The sequence below is a fragment of the Hirundo rustica genome, chromosome 9 (genome assembly GCF_015227805.2).
Source record: "Hirundo rustica isolate bHirRus1 chromosome 9, bHirRus1.pri.v3, whole genome shotgun sequence".
NCBI lineage: Eukaryota > Metazoa > Chordata > Aves > Passeriformes > Hirundinidae > Hirundo > Hirundo rustica.
The window spans coordinates 16,342,594-16,361,727 of record NC_053458.1 but is presented as its reverse complement, the minus strand read 5'-3'; the positions used below and the strand labels follow the sequence as shown (position 1 = coordinate 16,361,727).

Below are 19,134 nucleotides of genomic sequence, written 5' to 3'. Positions count from 1 at the left end.
ATGAGTAGCTAACACAGCCCGAGGGAGTCTTGAAAGCAAGTCTGAAAAACTTGAATAGCTGAGTATCAATCTGGTGAAGGAAAAAGTTGTGGAGTTGTTTATAGAACAAGAAAAAAAGCTGGCTGTAGGATTTTGTGTCCTCTGAGATTCACGCTACTGCCTCATCTCAGTGGTTTCCTCCTGACAAGTGTACACACATGTAGTAGAAATTTCAGCAGTTCTCTTTGAAATTGGCATTCCCAGATCTGACAAGAAAGCTGAAATGCTACAGGGAACTCTAAATTTTTTTTTTCCAGGACACTTGGAAATAATTGGTACTTTTCACATAACAAACAGTAACACTCTAAGTAGCAAAAGAATAATTAAAGACAAATGCCTTATAGCAACACAGAGTGCATTTGATCCTCTGGTAGGAATTTTTGGGGCAGGTGGTAAGAAAAAACAGGAATGAGAAGTACAAGGGAGGTTTTATCAATGAGGTGCCTGCTACACATGACCATTGGCATTCATTATATCAATCATTTAAGCTTTCCTCATAAGATCCTGATTTTCTTTTAAAATATCAGGTGTTAGGCTACACCCCTATTGTCACATCAAGATGTAAAACTAATTATGCATTATTTGTTACAATTAGTTTGTTTATGCCATATAAAATTCATGGATCAAATTAATACCTTGGGCAAAACATTCTTAACACTAGAATTATTGAAACAAAATATTGAAAAAAAAGTTTAATTAGGTCTTAGATTAAAATCTGACTCTTCTGAAAACTATGGAAGAACTTTATGCAAGAAACCAAATAACATGTAACAAAACCACTCTCTTCCCTGCTATATCCCCACAGGAAGATGTGAGTTTTTCCATAAATGGAATAAATAATACTCTGGGGATATTCAGGAATGCATATAGTGGTTAGTTTTTAACATGATACAATAAACCATTGTATAGGGAAAACATTCTAGCAGTCAGTTGAGATGAAAGTAGAAAGGATTGAGTCATAGGAGAGGCAGAATTAAGCATACAACAGGCATATTTAAAAACCCTTGGTTATCTAGGTTATGCTGATGCAAAATATCCAATTTACTGGACCCTCAGCTCAGCAGTATCAGAATTTTTTTGTTACCAGGGTAACAAAACTGTATATGCTGGCACTTGTAAGCATATGATCAAAGGGATTATCCAATTTCCACCCACTGCGTGCAGTCTGCCAGTTTCAGTATTTACTACCCCTTGAACTGGCCAGCCAGGAACACAGCAGCAGAGAGGGGTATGAACCACATATGGACTGCCACTGACCTGGGACATGTTCTGTTTTCTGGATAAACTACAAGAGAGGTCTGAAGTGAACATGCTGTGGCCACAGTAGTAGAATAATTTACTATGTGCTCTAAAAAACCAAACATCAGAAACACCCAACTCAACCAAAAAAACATTCACAATTGTGCTGCAGTAAGAACGTTGCTTCAGTAACGTCTCAAGAGAACTGTCCTTGCTATAAGCCTACCACTTGAGCTGCATGGTTTCATTATAGACTAGGAATTCATAAGGCCATAAAGTACTAAGTGATTTGAATGGTTAGTCATTTTCTCTATACAGCAAAACTGGGCAAACAAGAGAAAACTGGGTTGATGGGGTTTTTTCTTTTACTTCTCTTGCCTTGTGTGGTCTGCCTTAATGAGGAAGGAGAAAGTTCAGGTATCCCCTGCTAAATGCAAACAATTTCTTTCTGTCACCTCTTTCAGAACATACCTCTTCATCACCAACAAATATGAGGCAAGCTCTAAAGACTTCTTCTTTCTTTGTATTTTGCTCACTAGTAGAATGTGATGGCCAGAAAGGTGCTAGGAAAATAATAATTATGTACTTGTAACCTTTTTCAACTAGGATGAACATAATAAGCATGTCAGTTTCCTCACCTAGTCTGGCTTAGTACCGATAATAAGTTAGTCTTCCCAATGCTAAATACACAGACATATTTTGATTTGCTTCTAACATTCTGTTCTCAGAATTCTAGGTATCAGTTTCTATTAATCTCTCCAAGTCGATGCAGCTTTTTGCTGCTGTTTTTGGTTTCTGCCCAATTTGTTACTAACCTTGTCATACAGGGTGTCCAGAACTTAACACTAACCCAGCTGCAGCCTCACAACCACAGAACATTTGTTGAAGCAATGTAATTTCTGTGCAGAATTTTTTCTATTTGCAGCTCTCATGGTACAAGATTCATGTTCAGTATATAAATATCTCAAACCAGGTATTTAAACTTTAAGGGAATCTTAGTACCTTATCTGTGGTTTTTAGAGATTCTTAGAAACACAGCAGAGAGAAGCAGAAAATCCAGTGGCAACCACTGCTTAGCCCTAGTGTTTTCTTGTTCGTTTCCTTCATTTTTTTTCTCCCCAGTGAGAGCCCATTGCATTTAGCATTTTACTTAAGGTTTTCTTCTGTAGAGTGCAGGGAAAAAATACTTCCTTAGCATATGCTAGTTCAAACGCACTTTTTATTTTATCCTTCCCCTTGAAAAAAAAAAAAAATCTCCACATTTTAAATAGCTGTCTGGAAGAAAGAATACCAATGTGTTCTTCCAGCTTGTTATGGAATACATGGAGCTTGTTCCTTACAAATTTTATTTACCCTTACTGTTCTGGTAAAACTACCACTAGCAATGACACTTTCTTTTTGGCTATTAAATGAATGCAGAGGTTAATTGTTGTAGGGCTGATGGAAGGAGCTGCTGAAGGCTGTTAGCAGGGAAGCTTAAGAGCTGAAGCTGCTTAGAAAGCTCACAACAGATAACTGACATATTTTTGCTTGTTGTCAGCTGATGCTCTCATAAGACCATAGACAGCATTGAGTGAATGTAGGAGGAAACAATACATCTGCAGACACTGGCAGACAGCACTGCTTGCCAAATTTGGCCACAGTTCCTTTAGATAAATAATTTCTCAGTGACGTGCTGTGTTGAAATTATATAAACAGCAAAAATTACAAGACCTGGGCCCCAGAGTCTTGAGAGTTTCAAGATTTTCTGCAATCAATATTCTGACATCTGCAAATATTTTTCCCTAATAGCAGATGCCAGAAACAGAGCAACATTACTCTTATTTGCTATGTATTCAAGGTTTTGAAAATATTGAAATCTTGTCTCTTCAGCCCCAGGCCTGATCAGGGTATCAGGATCACTGCACTATCATAACCATCAGCTCATATGAGAAGGCTTTTACAAGATTTATCAAAGCAGCAATCTTTTCTCAGAATGGCCCAGAACTTACAGCAACTCCATCAGCATCTCAAGAAATGTACATGGAAAAACACTGTATTATGTTTCAGTCTCCAGAATTATCAAGGGGTTTAGAGAAACCTCTATTGGACATGATGTAGCTTACTTTGCACGTTGAAGGTAAGGGATTTTCCTCCTTAGGACCACACAATATCTAGCTAACTCTGTGCTAAGAGCTCCTTAATAATTAAGACAGTTCCACTAAAACAGCCATACACACTAGAGCTATCCAAAAAGTGTCTTCTATCACTGAGGAGTTTATGGAGGGAACCAACATGCAAGACTCCCTGAACAGAAACATCCCACAGGAAAAGCTTACCTGACTTTTATAGAAGCGTCTCTAGACAAGCTTCTGAAGTTATAAAACCAAATCATTTATTGAACAGGTATTTTTTAAGAAATCAAACAAAATTTCCAAAACAGAAATCAAACCTATGCCTTGCATCCGAGATATCCTGAAAGCAGCAGCTGTGGAATACTGAGTTATCCATGGCACTGAGGAAACATGGACTATGCAGAATGAGTGACTGCATTAATTACTATTGCCTAAGTAGGAAAGACCAGACAGGAACAAAAATGTGCATTTAAAAGTTATGTTTTTCTTTTGATGATACAATCTCCAGCACCTGGCCTTTCTTCTAGCAACCTTCCCAAATAGAACTACTGTTCTCTGAAAATAGTCTGAACAAAATGGATACACTTTGTTCCATTTTCAGTCCCCCACGTACTAAAGAGGAACAAAGCAGAGATAGGCAAGTACAGAAAAAAGTCTCTCAAACACTCTCATTTCAGTCTTACCTTAAGGCAAACTTGTAAATTTTAAGGGAATATCTTGAGAATTAAGCATAAACCTTATGAAACTCTTTTTTCTTTGTTGTTTTTGATCGAAGTTAACTTAGAGAACAGGTATGCACAGCAATAACCTCTCGGAAGTTGATAATCCTCTTAGGATAAGACCACGTTAGTGATGTTTATGTAACTTTTGCATCTGCAAGTATTTCTTAAACTGACATTTACAGTCTAACTGTACAAGACAAAATTTCAGTAGTTCAGAGCACAGTGTGACGTTATTTCAATGAGTGTAAATATTATGGGCAACAAGGTAAAGCTGCCTCAGTATTCCAATTCCACACAAAACATATGAAAGGAATAAGAGAGTAAGTTATCTTCTCAGAGCCTTATGTCTTTAAAAAAAGGATGCAGCAAAGCCTCTTTTGCAGTTATTCTCGTTGCAGGGTTTAAGTCTAGTAGCTTATCAAGTAGGTCATATGCTTCATCAGGAACCTGATCCCATCCTTTCATGTCAGTTGCCTTCATTTCCAAAGCACCATCACCTTCCTGAAAACTCTGTAAGTGTTGAACTTGTTTTCCGAGTGTCTCAGGAGCACTGGGTTTGTCTGCTGGCAAAGCTGTGCTGTTTTCAGACCTGGTCGGCCCTTCCCCCTGAGATCTCTTACAGCTGCTATTTGTTCCTCTCAGCTTTTCACAGAGGCTTCGGAGGTTTTGAGTTGGGACAACCTGAGTACACACAACTGATTTTCCTAGGGAAAAAAGTTGTAGAGGAAGCCACATTTTATTATATTTTGTATACAACTGTAACTTTTGTTTCATAGAAACTTCATATCTCAAAGTATAACCAGCATGAAAGAAAAACATCCCAAATCTATCAAAGAAGGAAATCCACCCCCCCCCACCAGCCCTGCTGTTGCAGCAGCAGCCCCTCAAAGTCAGAAGGGGTTATCATCTCAGTTTTGCTGAGAACAAAGAGCTTTGGGTTATGTGAAGTTAGGTAATGACAGGTTGTCAGCCACCCTGTACACCAACTTTTTGCATTTTGCTGTCATTTTAACAGAACTGAAGACAATTACTGATTTTTACACCTCTGTCTGGAGAATGAAAATTGATGGTGGCAGTTACACGTCCAGGTAGCAAGCGCTGCAGCATTTAGCCTGCAAGCAACCAGGGGAATGGTTACTTCGATATTTTGTGTTTTGTGGTGATTGTGTCTCTTTAAAACAGGCCAGCTGTTGGGTATTGGGTTTGTGGGTTTTCAGTGTGTTTGTTTGTTTTACCAGGCCTTTTGGGGGAAGGGGCGGGGAAAAAGCAAGGTTTGCATCATTTAAATATTAAGTCATATTGACTTAAGCCTCCAGGCCAAATTTTGTCGGAATAGAAACACTGTCTCAAGAATTCTAACCATATGCCAGTAGGAAACATTTAGTTGGCATACTTCACCTCAAGTAGCCCTGACTTACTGAAAGGCAGTAGACAGGTTGGGAAAACTATGACAGAAAGCACCCCATACACACATTGTAAAAGACAGAAGAACACAAAACTGTCTTAAAAAAAAAGTCTGTCAGTATAGACCTGCAAAAAGTGTGATTTACTTCCAGAATTACTCTCAAAGCTAAAAATGTATTTATATACACAAAAAAAAAATATTGATTGTAAATCACAGCATAAAGTAACATTTTCCCCCTTCCCCCATAATAAAGGTTTGCATACCAAAAGTTCTAGCAGCCTGAATGGTTTCTCTGGATCCACGAACTGTCATGATTTGTGCCAAAGCAGTTAAATCATCACTTGCTTTGAAAAATGGATACCGTCCACTGAGCAGAGAAAGGAATATGATTCCTGCAGACCACATGTCTATTGCTGCAAAGGAAAGCAAATTTCTTAACAGCTAAACTCATGATTTCATCACAAACAAAACCTCAACTTTCTTTAAAAGAAATTATTATCAGAAAAGTTTCTATCAGTGAAAGTTATGTTCTGAAGTACTTCTTGACTTTGGTCACATAGATAATACTTCAGACAAGAGTGGAAATTACTGTAATTACACTGAAGAAGAATTTCCTACTTTGATGCAGAGGGACTGTTTTTCATATGAGTAATTCCATTATCTTGCTAAACTTAAAATGGACCAAAACAATGTTTGAAGTTGTTTTACCCGGGAAGATGAGAGGGGGCAAATGAAATGGCAGGCTTGATCCATATTTAACTTTATGTCACATGAAGAAAACTTATATAATGGTCACAAATAATAAACAACTCACAAATGTTCATGGAAATATTTTTGGGGGATTGAGGCTGGCATCAGTAGGCAGTACTAAGAAATTTATCTTATTATGAACTTTGTTCCTCTCTAATACGAACTCACTTGACAAGATAGGCAGTTTAAAAACTGTAGAAGTTCAAAGCCATTCATCATTTTCATTGTGTTATGAAGAGTACAGAGAGTACTCTGGGGATAGAGGCCAAAGCCTGATGGAAACTTCCATCTAGAAGTTACAAGAATACCTGTCTGCCATCATTTTTTTGGCTCGCTAAGGTGCACATTTTGAGAGATGGCAAGGAAAGTGAAGGAGAGACATTGATGGATCTCAAACTCTGAAGAGAAAAATTATCAGTTGGGAAATAGAGGCATATTCATCTTAGTCCTATTCAAAAAAAGTGAGTAGCAAAATAGGCAATAATTAATTTGGACATTTTAATTAGAAACACTCTTTGCACAGGACTTTGATTTGAAGAAAAAGTATTAGGTTGAGTCTAGTTGCAAAACCAGATTTTATGTCTTTTAGTAAAAAAAAAATGAAAATCCAAGTTTATAATTTGGCACATTTTACAGTGGAAAGGTTCTCTGCCTTCTGCAGTTCCTGTAAAAAAAGTTTTAGTATCATCTTTCCAACAGTGATATAGTAATGGTATCTGTTTGAGGAGCTGTGCATCCCCCCTGAGGATGTGGTTGGGTAAGCTGGAGTAATCAAGGTCAAGACCTTTGAAAAGGTTTAATTATGTAACTCTTGCTGAAATTAAACGGCATTATACATCTGAATGGGCAGTAAATTCTGGCCCCGCAATTGTGGTAGAGCTGTGGTCATCAGCAGAGTGCAAGATCTTGTGGAATGACATCAAAATCACGATTCCTCCCTCTGCTTTTGTCCAGTGTTATCCAGCTAGTGAGGAAAAGGGGAACAGAGGGAAATACCAAGGGAAAGTGTAACTGGACCTGTGTAGCCTCAACTTAAGAGTTTAGGTTGTACTCCCAGCAGTGTGAACCCAGGTCAGGTGTGCTGCAGTAGCTCTGGGTAGAGTTGGCTGGATTCAGCCAGTCTTGGTCTCAGCAGAGGCCTGAACTAGGAGTAAGACTGGCAGGAATGCAAGGAGGTGACTCCAGCAGTCCCAAATGAATGCAGACAGTAATACTTGCTAGTTTAAATGAAACATGATATCAAATATTAGTATTAGTCTACCCATTTCTAATTAAGGCTTTTGTTGACATACTGCAGAAGCTCAGCACCAGTGACTCAGGCAGGGGATGTCTGTGCCACACCCAAGGGTGTCCAGATCTACCCCTACTTTTTGTAATCCTGCTCTTCATTACCCCAGAGAACAGAGAACCATCTGAAAGCATGCTTAACAGCAGCACGTGTCCAAGATTTCTGAGGTACATCCTCTTTCTGCCTCAATTCTGTCTAGACAGGTTCAGGGATTGTCTAAACTTGTCCTAGATTTCTGGATGACTGCTAGCCCATAAAGCTGGCTGTTAGAGCACAGGCACAAGAACTCCAAACAAGCTGCCATACCTCTGAAATCCCAGCCATACCCACAGGACAGATATTGTTTCAAACAGCAGTAAGCTATCTAGGCATAAGATGATCAAATATGTTGTTAATTCTATTTTGAGTGTGTAGACATACTTTACTGAAAATTGACGGCTTTTCTCAAAAGTATTCAGAAAAAAAAAACCCCTTATATTTCAAATCCAGTTTTTGAGGACATTTGTATTTTTTTAAAAGTGAGAACTCCTGGTCATACACCAAATGTTTAATGGGTAACTGCTTCTATTATTTCTCCATCCTGCAGGTAGGCACAGCCTCTCTCATCTTGCTTGCACCAGCTAATGCATCAACCATCCCTCTGCCCTGCCCCAATATTGACCCAAACCACTGCATCTTATTAACTAAATTTTAACACAGAGAAATTAAAATTTTTATTTTAAAAAAATTATATTTACAGACCAGGCATTTAAAGCACTAGCAAAAAGAAAAAAGTCTGATAAAAAGTCATTAAATAATGCTTACTAGAACATATTTGCAATTACACCATTAATTATGCCTGCTAGGGCAGCATATGTTACAACCTGCCTAGAAAAGGCTAAACAATGTCCTCTCTCCCAAAGATTTATTCAAGATTTTTCTAGGACAAATAAACCAAGAAACTTCATAAAAAATTCTTTTTTCCTTTAAAATATATCGTATTCTACTCCTGCACATTGCACTACCTCTCAAATTAATACAGACACGTTCAAGCTTCAAACACAGGAAAAATATTCCTGAATATATTTCTCTGAAAAATAAACTTTTAATTAAAATCAGGAAATACTTGAAAAGCATTAGAAGGGATGAAAAGTTAATTTCACAAGTTTAAAAATCCTCCCATAAAAAGACAACAAAATATGCATAAATGAGATGGATGAAAAGGTGAAAAAAGCCATTTGTTTGAGTCTGTTGGGCAGTACCTGTGGTCTGAGTGGGGCACTTTGTTAATACTTCTGGTGCTCTGAATCCAGGTGTTCCTGCCCTGGGAGCCACTTGCTGTCGCCTTGTAATAAGAGACAAATATATTTAGAATATAAAACTTGATAAGTAAGTTTTACATCTAAAAATACTTAATATTTTTTTAGAATATACTTATGTAAGATGTGGAAACAACCTAACCTTGCTTTATTCAAGTTTTACAGAGGTTTGAAGCATCCTACCTAGCATGAAATCATAAGATACAGATGTAATAGCCTTATTATCTATTCCATTTTAATTACATTATCTAGCATATAATACCAGAGAAATACTTACTGCATACTTAATTCACAATGACATTTTCTTAGTTTCATCTAAGAGAAGTGTCATTTTTGTTAAAGGCTTATTTTCATGGGAAACTTTGAAGTTGAGGCTAACTAACCCAAGGCAAAAAGCATATGAGATTCTTGAATGTGGATGCTATGGCTTTGTGCTAGTCCAAACTAAGGGTCACCCAGAGTGTTGCCAAGAATTTACTTTTTGTTAGATTAACTAAAAGCTGCGAGGTTATCATTATTTGAAAAATAATGTGTGGATAAAAGACAATAGCAGATCGTAATCAAAACTACCTATAGAGGGATGAAGTTTAACTGAGCTACTAAGATTCTCCAGCATGAGGCACTGGGACAGGCTGCCCATCTCTGGCAGTGCTCAAGGCCAGGCAGGATGCAGCTCAGAGCAACCTGGTCTAATGGGAATTGCGCCTGCCCATGGCAGCGGTTTTGGAACAAGATGACCTTAAGGTTCCTTCCAACCCAAACCATTCTCTGATTCTATTAGTTTTTTAGAGGAACAAATACAAAACAGTTTTGCTTCCTTTTCTACAGTTCATGATTTCCAGAATCCCAACTGTTGGTATAATTTAGGCCTATTAGATGACTACTAAATGACAGAATTTAGAACGCTTTTCTAAGTGTTGTAATTAACTCAAGTGATTTTCTACAATGTAGGTGAATTAACTCAGCAAGAAAATAATTACCAGTGAATCTTTCCAGCTGCAGATAGCAGTGAACTAATCCATGAATTCCATGAACCATTCTTGTTTAAAAAGAGCATACTCAGTGTTTTAAGGGCTGCAGAGATCAAATGCTATCTTTCACTTACTAAATCAGCAGTCTAGTAAATCTAAGGTTCTGACTTTGCTTGACAGCAGAGCAGACAATTTTACAACATTATCAAAGCAAATTACCTTGAAAGGCAAACACTGCAAACTCTATCCGTTGCATAACAGTCACAGAGCAGGTTTAAAGGGCAACCACTGGCAGCTTTCCTGGCTGCCCCATTGCTCACAGTTTTGGTAGAAATAATCTTCTTCTTTGTTACTAACTTCCTAGATGAAACATCTATCACCTTTGATTGTTTTATGAGCTGCAATGAAGATATTTTAGAGAAGGTGACATATTTAAGAAGTTACATATAGATAGGACAGTTCCTAAAATACTGACTTAACAGGTGCTCATGAACAAGAATAATTTTAGAACTGACAGCAAACCCCTTTAACAGTATCAAAAATACTATAAAACAGACACTGGAACTTTCTAGATAGCCTGATTTCCTCCCCTTTCCCTTCAGAAGACATTTTCAGTGTTTACCAAAAAACCAATATGTATTAGATATTCTGAAGCTACAAGACAAGTATTTTTCAAGTTAGTATAGTGCTTCAAGATTTTTTTTGGCACAACATGAGAGTAAGAAAAAAAAAAATACAAAAATGCCACAGCAACACACAGACACTAACTCTAGTTCTACAATAAAATACCATAAACCAAACCCTCTAATTTAGTTGGGGTTTTCCCCTTGTCATATTAAATACTAATTACAAAAAAATAGTTACAAGTTTTACCTTCAGCTTTAACTGCAAAATAATTTTTTTTTTTTTAATTTCACAAGGTAAGTAAGGGGTGGTTGGGCACTGGAACAGCTCCCCAGGGCAGTGGTCACAGCACCAGCCTAACAGAGGTCAAGAAGCACTTGGACAATGCTCTCAAGCACAGGGTGTGACTCCTGGGGTGTCCTGTGCAGGGCCAGGAGTTGGGCTTCATGATCCTCATGGGTCCCGTCCAGCTCAGTTTATTTTGTGATTCTATGATTAGCTGCACATTTAGATGTATAGGAAAAAAGATTAACTTAGCATCCAAACAAGCTCAGCTAGGGAGACAGCTACAGAACTTATTGTTTAAGAGCTTCAAAAGGGACTGAAACAGAAATTAAAAATTCTTTGAGCCTTTTAGGAAAGACACATTTAATAGTCTGCTCAAAACCTTTTAGTTTTATAGCATTCTGGAGCTCAGTCTTACAGAACAGCCAGTTCTATAATTTTTCAAATATGCAGCAGATTGATCCTGCTGATGAGTCAATGCTTCTTACTTTTGTGCTTGTGTTCTCCTGGTACGTGGTGCTATAGACATTGAAATTCCTCTCTCCAAAAACAGAGCGCTGGACAGAATGGTGCACAGAGTCCTCCTACAATACCAACAAAAGGACAGTAAGGATCCTGTTTAACAGGCATCTCAGTACTGATGGTTCAAAAAAATGTGTGGAGTGTCATAAAACAAGAACAGCTGCATGTAAGTAGTTTTCAGGCATCAGTTTACTGTGGATGAAGAAACATGGTCTAGACAGAACAGCAAACATATTTACAAACCAAATCACACCTCTGAAGTGCCCCAAGACAATCTCGGTATAGTCTGTACTGCATTTGTTATGCAATTAGTAACTAAACGTAGGTGAATGATTATTGGCTTGGGGAGGAGTTTCACCATCCATGTCTCTAAAAAAGGATTTAAGGCTGTCTAAATAGTAACCCATGCTAGAGTTTTATACAGCCTTCAGCACTGTATTACATCTAACAGATAATGATGAAGCCAATAGTTACATAGGAGTAGCTCCTCAGATATGAACACTGTGACGCTGCGCAGGCTCAGCTTCTGTGCAAGTACTGCATCGCCCCCTGTTGGATGAAGGAACACATTAAACATATACAACAGCATTAGTAAAAGAGACTGAGAACCTTTCCTCCTCTTCCTTGCTTCATCTGTACTTTTGAAAGTGAGCTGGACCTTCTATCAGCTGCTTTTGAGGCTGACTGTTGAGCTATCTGTTCAGGTGCTGTGACAGAAACCCCATTTCCCAAGGCTACAACGGGATTAGTTTGCAAGCAACTTCTCTGCTGGTCTTCAGAATGGGCGGTTTTAAGAAGCTCAATTTTTGTATCAGGGGTTCCTTGTGCCAAGCCAAAATCTACCAAGGCATACCTGAAAAGACACAAATTCAGAATCAGCCAGAAACTATCTATTAATCATTCAATTTACTATTCATTACTATTTATCTTTCTTTCACATTTCATTCAATGTTGGTTATCTGTAGTTGCCAGCATCACAGTTCTATTTTCTTTCTTCTCCTCCTACTGTCCCATCTTACCTATCCCCTCAATGTTTTTATCCTATACCTATATTCTTGTCCCAGTATCTTCTCAAGTGCATCCTTCCTCCAAAGGCATTAAAAAAAAATATTTCCAGCAACTCCTTTTTGAAGTCCTTCTAATCCTACAGCCCTGAATATTCAGCCAGCAGTCATGTACAAGTGACGACTCTTGCAGGATTCCCAAGGGGAGAGGACAAAGGTAGCAGTGAAGACAGACAAGACCAACAAGGTTTTATGTTTTGGCAGACTTCTGGCAAATACTACTGGAATTTACTTTAGTCTTCAAATAGGTAAGACTACATTAGTTCACACTTCAGATCTGTCTCTAAACGAATTATTTTTTGCTACAACCAGTACAAAGCCAATCCATCTGTCCCTGGGTCTCAGACTCAACTCCACACCTCTAAATGCCATGAGGAGATTAGGGCTCAAACAAATGCTGGAAGACCAAAATACATATTCATTCTGACAGATTAAAAAAAAAAAACAAAACAGTATTTCTCAAATTTTTACACTTGCAGTTTGGCAAAATGTAATCGAATCTCCCCTACAAACTTTTACTGCATAGAATCACAGAAACATTTAGGCTGGAAAAGGCCTTTAAAATCAAGTCCAACTGTTAACCTCCCTCTGCCAAGTCCCACAAAACTATGTCCCTAAGTGCTGGATCTACAGGTCTTTTAAATTCCTCTAGGGATGGTGACTCAACCACTTCCCTGGGCCGTCCATTCCAATGCTTGCTAAACCTTTTTCTAATACAGAACCTAAACCTTCCCTGGTACAACTTGCAGCCATCTCCTGTCATCACTTTGTACTTGGGGATGTGCATCCTGCTACAACCTCCCCTCAGTGCTTTGCTCTGGACACACTCCAACACCTCAGTGTCTCACCTGTACAAGCACAGTGCTAACAAATACAGCTATAGGGCTGCTAGCACTGAAGCATTCTGTCCATTTCAGCTCTGCACAAAGAAGCAGTACCTCACTTTTTAAAATCTTTAAATTCTGTAACTTGCAGGCAAAAGAGCCAACCCTACTAATTATAAATATTAATTCAATGTAAGGTGAAAACAGACCAAAGCCAGCTATCTTATCTGTATCAGTTTTACTCTATCCACCATTAAAAACGTACAAGGATCATCCTATGCACCACAAATTACAATTAACATTCTTATTTTAAAAAAACCCATATTTTATTCTTCTCATTCTTATTTGAAAATGTAGTACTTTTACTCAGTAGTAAAATCTTCTTTTTGTCAGGTATTTTTACTCTATGAAGCAGATATTACATTAAGTAAAAAAAAAAATCTTCCCTTCTTAAGTCCTTTAACAGTGAAAGAAAAATTTTACAAATAACCTCCCACGTTTTTAGCTTTATTATTTAACCACATGTTATGCAGCTGGAAGGAAAGAAGCCTAAAAGCCTAATTGACTCTGTTCTGCCAAGGCACACACCCCCAGATGAGATCATAGTATGGCCAGACTCACTTTTTTAGCTGCCTGTTGTAGAGGAAGTTGCTGGGCTTGACATCACGGTGAACAATACCAAAGTGATGAATGCGCCTCAGTGCTTTAAACAGATTAAACATGTATTCCCTCACTTCTTCAAAGGAAAGGGAATTCAAAATGTCCTGAAAGATTATTTGGATATTGTAATTTATAGAATCATAGAATAATTATAGAATAGTTATGCATCTGCTTTTAATTAAATGTTTTACTACATATCGAAAGTCTGAGACTCACCAAGAAGGATTCATGCTCCAGATATGGCATAACAATAACAACATGATCATTCTTCCTAAAGCAGTATTTAACTCCCATAACATTATCTTGTCCCCTAGAAGAAAAATAATGTTACTGAACAAAGTACAGAAGATGGATATTTATTTTCCTTTCTTTCTTAAAAACTTCTGTCAGGCTTTCTTTTATAATCCTAATTTCTATTTTGACAGCAGTCTTATCAGCAATCAGTAGCTGTGCTCTTGCTGCTCACTGCTGTGTTCCATTTGAACTCCATTTTATGCTCCATTCTGTAGTGTGGAATGAGAACTCTGCAGATTATCTCTGGGGCTGTGGTTTGTCGTTACCAGTGCAATTAATATAGGCCCTAACTTTCATAATCCTACCACTTTAAGAAGCTGCTGTTCGGCACACTCTGCCAACAAATACCCATTCCTAAAACCACATTTTCTAATGAAGTGATTCTTTTTTCCAAGCATCTCAGAACTGGAACTTTGTTACCTCAGAGCTATATAATGGAATTTCTCAGCTGGTAAATTGAGCACCACCCCCCAAACTGAGACTAAGAGCAAAGGGCATCCATTACAGGTAAGACACTCCTTTTGTTATTTGCTCTCAGTGAAAATAATACACATGTGTGTGGTTAAAAACAAATCAAGAGAAGTGCCAAAACTTAAATAAATACAGAACAGTGAGACAACGTTCAGCAGTTTAGTCATGACAATCATATTTTTTTTGTTTATGTACCCTGCCACTGTGAGGCACTGAAGTTCAGCAGCTATTCGCAGAGGGTGGCTGGTTGGAATCAAGTGTTTCAGGGCTATTTTTTCCTCATATCCTGTTTGTAGCTGTGCCGTGGCCAAGTAAACAGAACTAAAAGTACCTGTAAACAAAGGAGAAAAACACTGTCTTCAACATTTTTAATTGGGTCAGTGCAGAGTTTTACAGATGTGATCTAACTGTTCACAATCCTGCAGTACACTTGATACAACATCAAAAGCAGATTCTAAAAGAGAAAAATCCAGTTCCTTTTTTCTACTACTGAATATACTGATCTTGTATACAAGTTTTTTATGTCAGTAAAAATGCAAATATAACACTGTCTAACTTGCCTGGGACACAGTGCTCTTTGAATGTAAATTTCCTATCTTTGATTTGCTTTCTTGTTTAGGTAGCTTACTTTCATCTGACATCTAACTCCTCTCCCTACAATGTAAGAGGACTATATAATGCTAATCCGGAAAGCACTGCCAGTGCTATTCAAAGGACTTCTGAAATTGCTACATTTTCCTTAATTCTGTACTTTATCTGTAAAGTAAGGCTTCCCACACCATGTCTAACTGCACTGCTTATTTGCCCCAGAGCATTTTACCACATCCAATGTGATACACTTGCTTGAGAAAGGGAGTATTCAGACTGTATGATAAGCTTACCCAGCCATTTAATTTTAGGAATATCCTAATAAACCTCTTAGGGGGTGAATCTATCCTAATGATCTGAGATATCTGAACATAGAAGTTGAAGTGTTTTTCCATATGAATAAGGAATAGAAATTATTTTTGATTACATTTTAAGTAATGTGTTTGCACCAAATGCCAGAAAAACCTAAATACTTCATGCAACCGTAAAAAAAAAATCCCAAACAACCTATAGACTCATACCTTCAACAGAACTGATTGCAGCAACAAGGGTTACCAAATTCTACAGAAGACATAATTTCTGGTGGTGAGAACTGCTAAAATTAAAGTGATTCCAGAGTGGAATACTAAGTTGAAGCTTGTTTGCTCATAAGGCTGCCGAACTGCAAATGGTATTTTTAAAAAAACCTGTTTGCTCCCAAAAGTAAAATCAGAGCACTATTCATAACCAGAAATTTTGCTTAATTACATTATCTTTTTTATGGTAAGTAGAAGTCGATTTTTTCATTGTTTTTGAAATTTTACCTTCCTGTAGGGAATGCAGCTGGGGGTTTTTAAGTAGTTGGGTGGTTTTTGAAATAAAAACTTAGGCATCTCACCTGCTGCACATAAATTCCATCACAAAACAAATACAAGACAATCCAGCTTCCTATCACCATCTTTTGTTTCAAGAGTGTGGAGTGTCACAGAGCATTTCAGAGATTAAATGGGTAACGTTTCAAAAAGTGCTGAAATCCCACACTCAGAAGTACCTGAATCTATTTATAGTCAGGCCTGACACTAATTTAAGGTATTTGCAATACTGTCTTGTTGAAGACAAGGTGAAGCATTCTAAAACTTGAGACCATATGTCTTCAAAAATAAAAAAGTTGTTCATTTTTTAAGTCAAGCAGCTCCAACCTTTCAGTTTCCTCACCCACTTCTGCCGAAGAGATTTTAGTGGAAACAAAGCTAACTTAAGGAACACCAATTAAGTATGTCAATACACAGCTACATACCAGTAGATTTCTCATGTAAAAGAGAAAAAGAATGGATTTTTAAGACTATTGAGTCTACCTCAATTTTTTTTAATTGACAAAATTGGAAGGCTGTTTTTCTTAAAAGGCTTTAATATACTAGATTTCCAAGAAAATATCTTGAAAATGTTCCTAATTAGTACACCTATGTGCTCAGCAACATATTACAATTCCTACAGTGACCATGTAGTAAGTCAAAAAAAGACATTTGGCTTAAATTGTGTATATTGGGATCTTAGATTTATACTTTTGAAGTTAGAAATGCCAAAAGAAATCTTTACTCTAAGCAAGATAAAATGGAACATTTACCTTCTCCAATTTTTTCCTTTATTTTGAACACATTTACAAGCTGCGGCACTGCTTCATAAAGTTTTTCAATATCTTTTTTTACTCCTGCTGTGGAAAGAATGGGGAAAATAAGTTAGGAATTTTATTACTTGGTTCAATATCTGATCTGTTTTGGAGATCACAAATTACATTTCACATATACAAAGGAAAAATCAGCATAAAGATATCCTATCCTGCTGACATTACCACGTGCATAGTTGATACTGTTGTTCTTCATCACACTCCTTTATAAGTTGCAGCATTTAAACATTATTTTTTACTTATCTGACACATACCACATTCTGAGAGGGCAAAAACCTTCTGCTTTGTAGAACACCTACAGCTCATCACTAAATGTTTACATGAGATTTGCAACAGCAATTTGACAAAAGACAGAACTAAAAAAGTTGTTTCTGTAAGCACAGATGCAAACCCATCAGATGCAAATCACAAATGCAGAAAAACAATTTATTTTTAGATATTTTTAGGATCGATAATGCAATCTTTCCCACTGTTACTTAAAACAGTTGGCACCAAAGCCCATGTTTGAGCTGCATTTAGGCTGCTGCACTTCATGCTGCAATCACTAGATGGCATGACAAGGATACGGTACTGTATTATTTCAAAAAAAATCATGTAGTTCTGCATTCAGTTTACAAATCCTTGTTGTTCAAGCATTTTCTACACCTCACATAAGAATTCACTTCTTTTGAAGCTAGAGGATTTCTTGAAGAGAGGACTATATCTTTTTAAAAAATCAGAATCCATTATATCTATAAACTGGCTGACCATCAGGGATTCCTGAGCAAGCGCTCTACAGAAAGTGGACACTCAGGTACACAAAGAGACCTGGAAACAACCAACAAAACCCCGATCAGAACACAAGTTCTTAATTCAGTTCTTTTTTTCTACAAAGTAAAACAAGAAGGGTGTTTTTATGGACTTAAACACATCTAAAGATATTGAAGCGTAAGGGTGGTGATTATAGGTTAAAAGGCAAAATACTGGGCTTATGTACTTGTCTGGTCAGTTTTATTCTCAAGGGCTGGCTTTTTTCCATATACTCTTACATGTTCAGTAATATATAAAAAATAGATTTAGCAAATTGTGACATACTACTGTTGCTGAAGTTTTGTAACGCACAAACAGCAGGAATAAACTTAAAATCAAAAGCCACCTCAAATGTTTTAATTTCATTAACTCTTTATACATCAGGATCATATACAGACAGGCTTACAATCAATACTGAAATTTCCTTAAGTGATGAAGCAGCACATCAACAATGAAATGTAATGTTCACAATCCCTGTTTCAGCACATACCTGAAAGCTTGCTGCTCTGCTCAACATTCCCGTGGAAGTCTTCAGCCTGCTGAGGGTGCTGTTCATCACAGGGAGACTTCAACACCGGCTCCATCACAAAACAAGTCTCAAGTAAAAAAAATCCAAGACTTCCAGAGCCACTTCTGGACACCTGGGGGAGCAAGCATATCTGGTAAGACACTCCCTAGCCCTGCACTCAGTTCCTGAGATGAGCTTGAGGGAGTCTGAGGAGTTCCTCTGTGCTACCTAAAACAGTGTCACCCACCGTTCCAGTGAAATAGCAAACCAGCAAAGCAACGAGGATAGAGGGGGGAAGGGAAGGAAGACTGCAGGATAGGCTTCAATACAAGTGATTTTCATCTCTCATGTGTGCTCATTGACATTAAAGCATTGTCTTTTCCCTGAAGTTTGCTTTGAAAGGCAAGGAACTGATGTACACAGAAATAGCTGTACTGCACACTGCAAAAGCTATAGAAAGCCAGAAAAACTGAAAAAAAAAAAAAAAATAGAGAAAAAAACCCCTTCTCCATACAAGAGATGTCTCCTAGATAAATTCAACAAAATGCATGATTATTCATTGCCCTCCCACTACAAGAAAAATAGAACATGACTATTTTGAAATGCTTCTTCCCAAATCTTGGAAATAATACATAAAACTGTCAACTAGTAAAGTCCACTAATATTGTGCAATCAAAAAAACCCCACCCCGATACTCCGTTTTCAGGAGCAAAAGAGTGGCAGGGACTCCCAGGGCAGAACAACCAGAGTGACAAGTGAGCCTAGAAGCAGCAGCTCTTAGAGTTACTCAAAACTGGTTCCATCCAGAAACCTTCCTTTCTTGTTACTTTAACAAACCTTCAAAGTTCTGCACGAACTTTTCCACACGGGGGAAAACATATTCTGAAAAACTTCTGATGAAAGAATTCATCTGTTTCAGCTATGGAGGTAGAAATACATTTTGTCCCCAAAGAATTTGAGCTACCTTTAGTCTGTCATCCTTGTGTAACAACAGGGACAAGAGGCAGGCAGGAGCC

The 19,134-nt window shown here is 37.6% G+C and overlaps 1 protein-coding gene and 1 long non-coding RNA gene across 3 annotated transcripts in view; one reads left to right on the top strand and one right to left on the bottom strand.

Annotated features, from left to right (window-relative positions):
* The window catches only part of LOC120756807 (uncharacterized), a 49,404-nt gene that overhangs the window by 29,980 nt on the left and 290 nt on the right, over window positions 1-19,134 (top strand). The window contains exons 2-5 of the long non-coding RNA XR_005702241.2: window positions 11,289-11,423; window positions 12,455-12,569; window positions 14,495-14,606; window positions 18,094-18,272. This is a non-coding gene — a long non-coding RNA (uncharacterized LOC120756807). The remainder of the gene's footprint in view (window positions 1-11,288; window positions 11,424-12,454; window positions 12,570-14,494; window positions 14,607-18,093; window positions 18,273-19,134) is intronic.
* On the bottom strand, window positions 681-18,233 carry CDC7 (cell division cycle 7). 2 transcript variants are annotated; one of them, XM_040073494.2, is made up of 11 exons: window positions 18,101-18,204; window positions 16,762-16,845; window positions 14,766-14,901; window positions 14,022-14,115; window positions 13,767-13,909; window positions 11,867-12,110; window positions 11,224-11,319; window positions 10,046-10,224; window positions 8,799-8,881; window positions 5,783-5,932; window positions 681-4,818 (listed from the first exon to the last, which is right to left on the bottom strand). In XM_040073494.2, exons 1-11 carry the CDS (start codon window positions 18,192-18,194, stop codon window positions 4,448-4,450), a joined length of 1,674 nt encoding a protein of 557 aa, XP_039929428.1. In that variant the 5' UTR covers window positions 18,195-18,204; the 3' UTR covers window positions 681-4,447. The 2 variants fall into 2 exon arrangements, with proteins under 2 accessions (XP_039929428.1, XP_039929426.1); XM_040073492.2 differs by having other exon boundaries at window positions 2,362-4,818; window positions 16,762-16,848; window positions 18,101-18,233.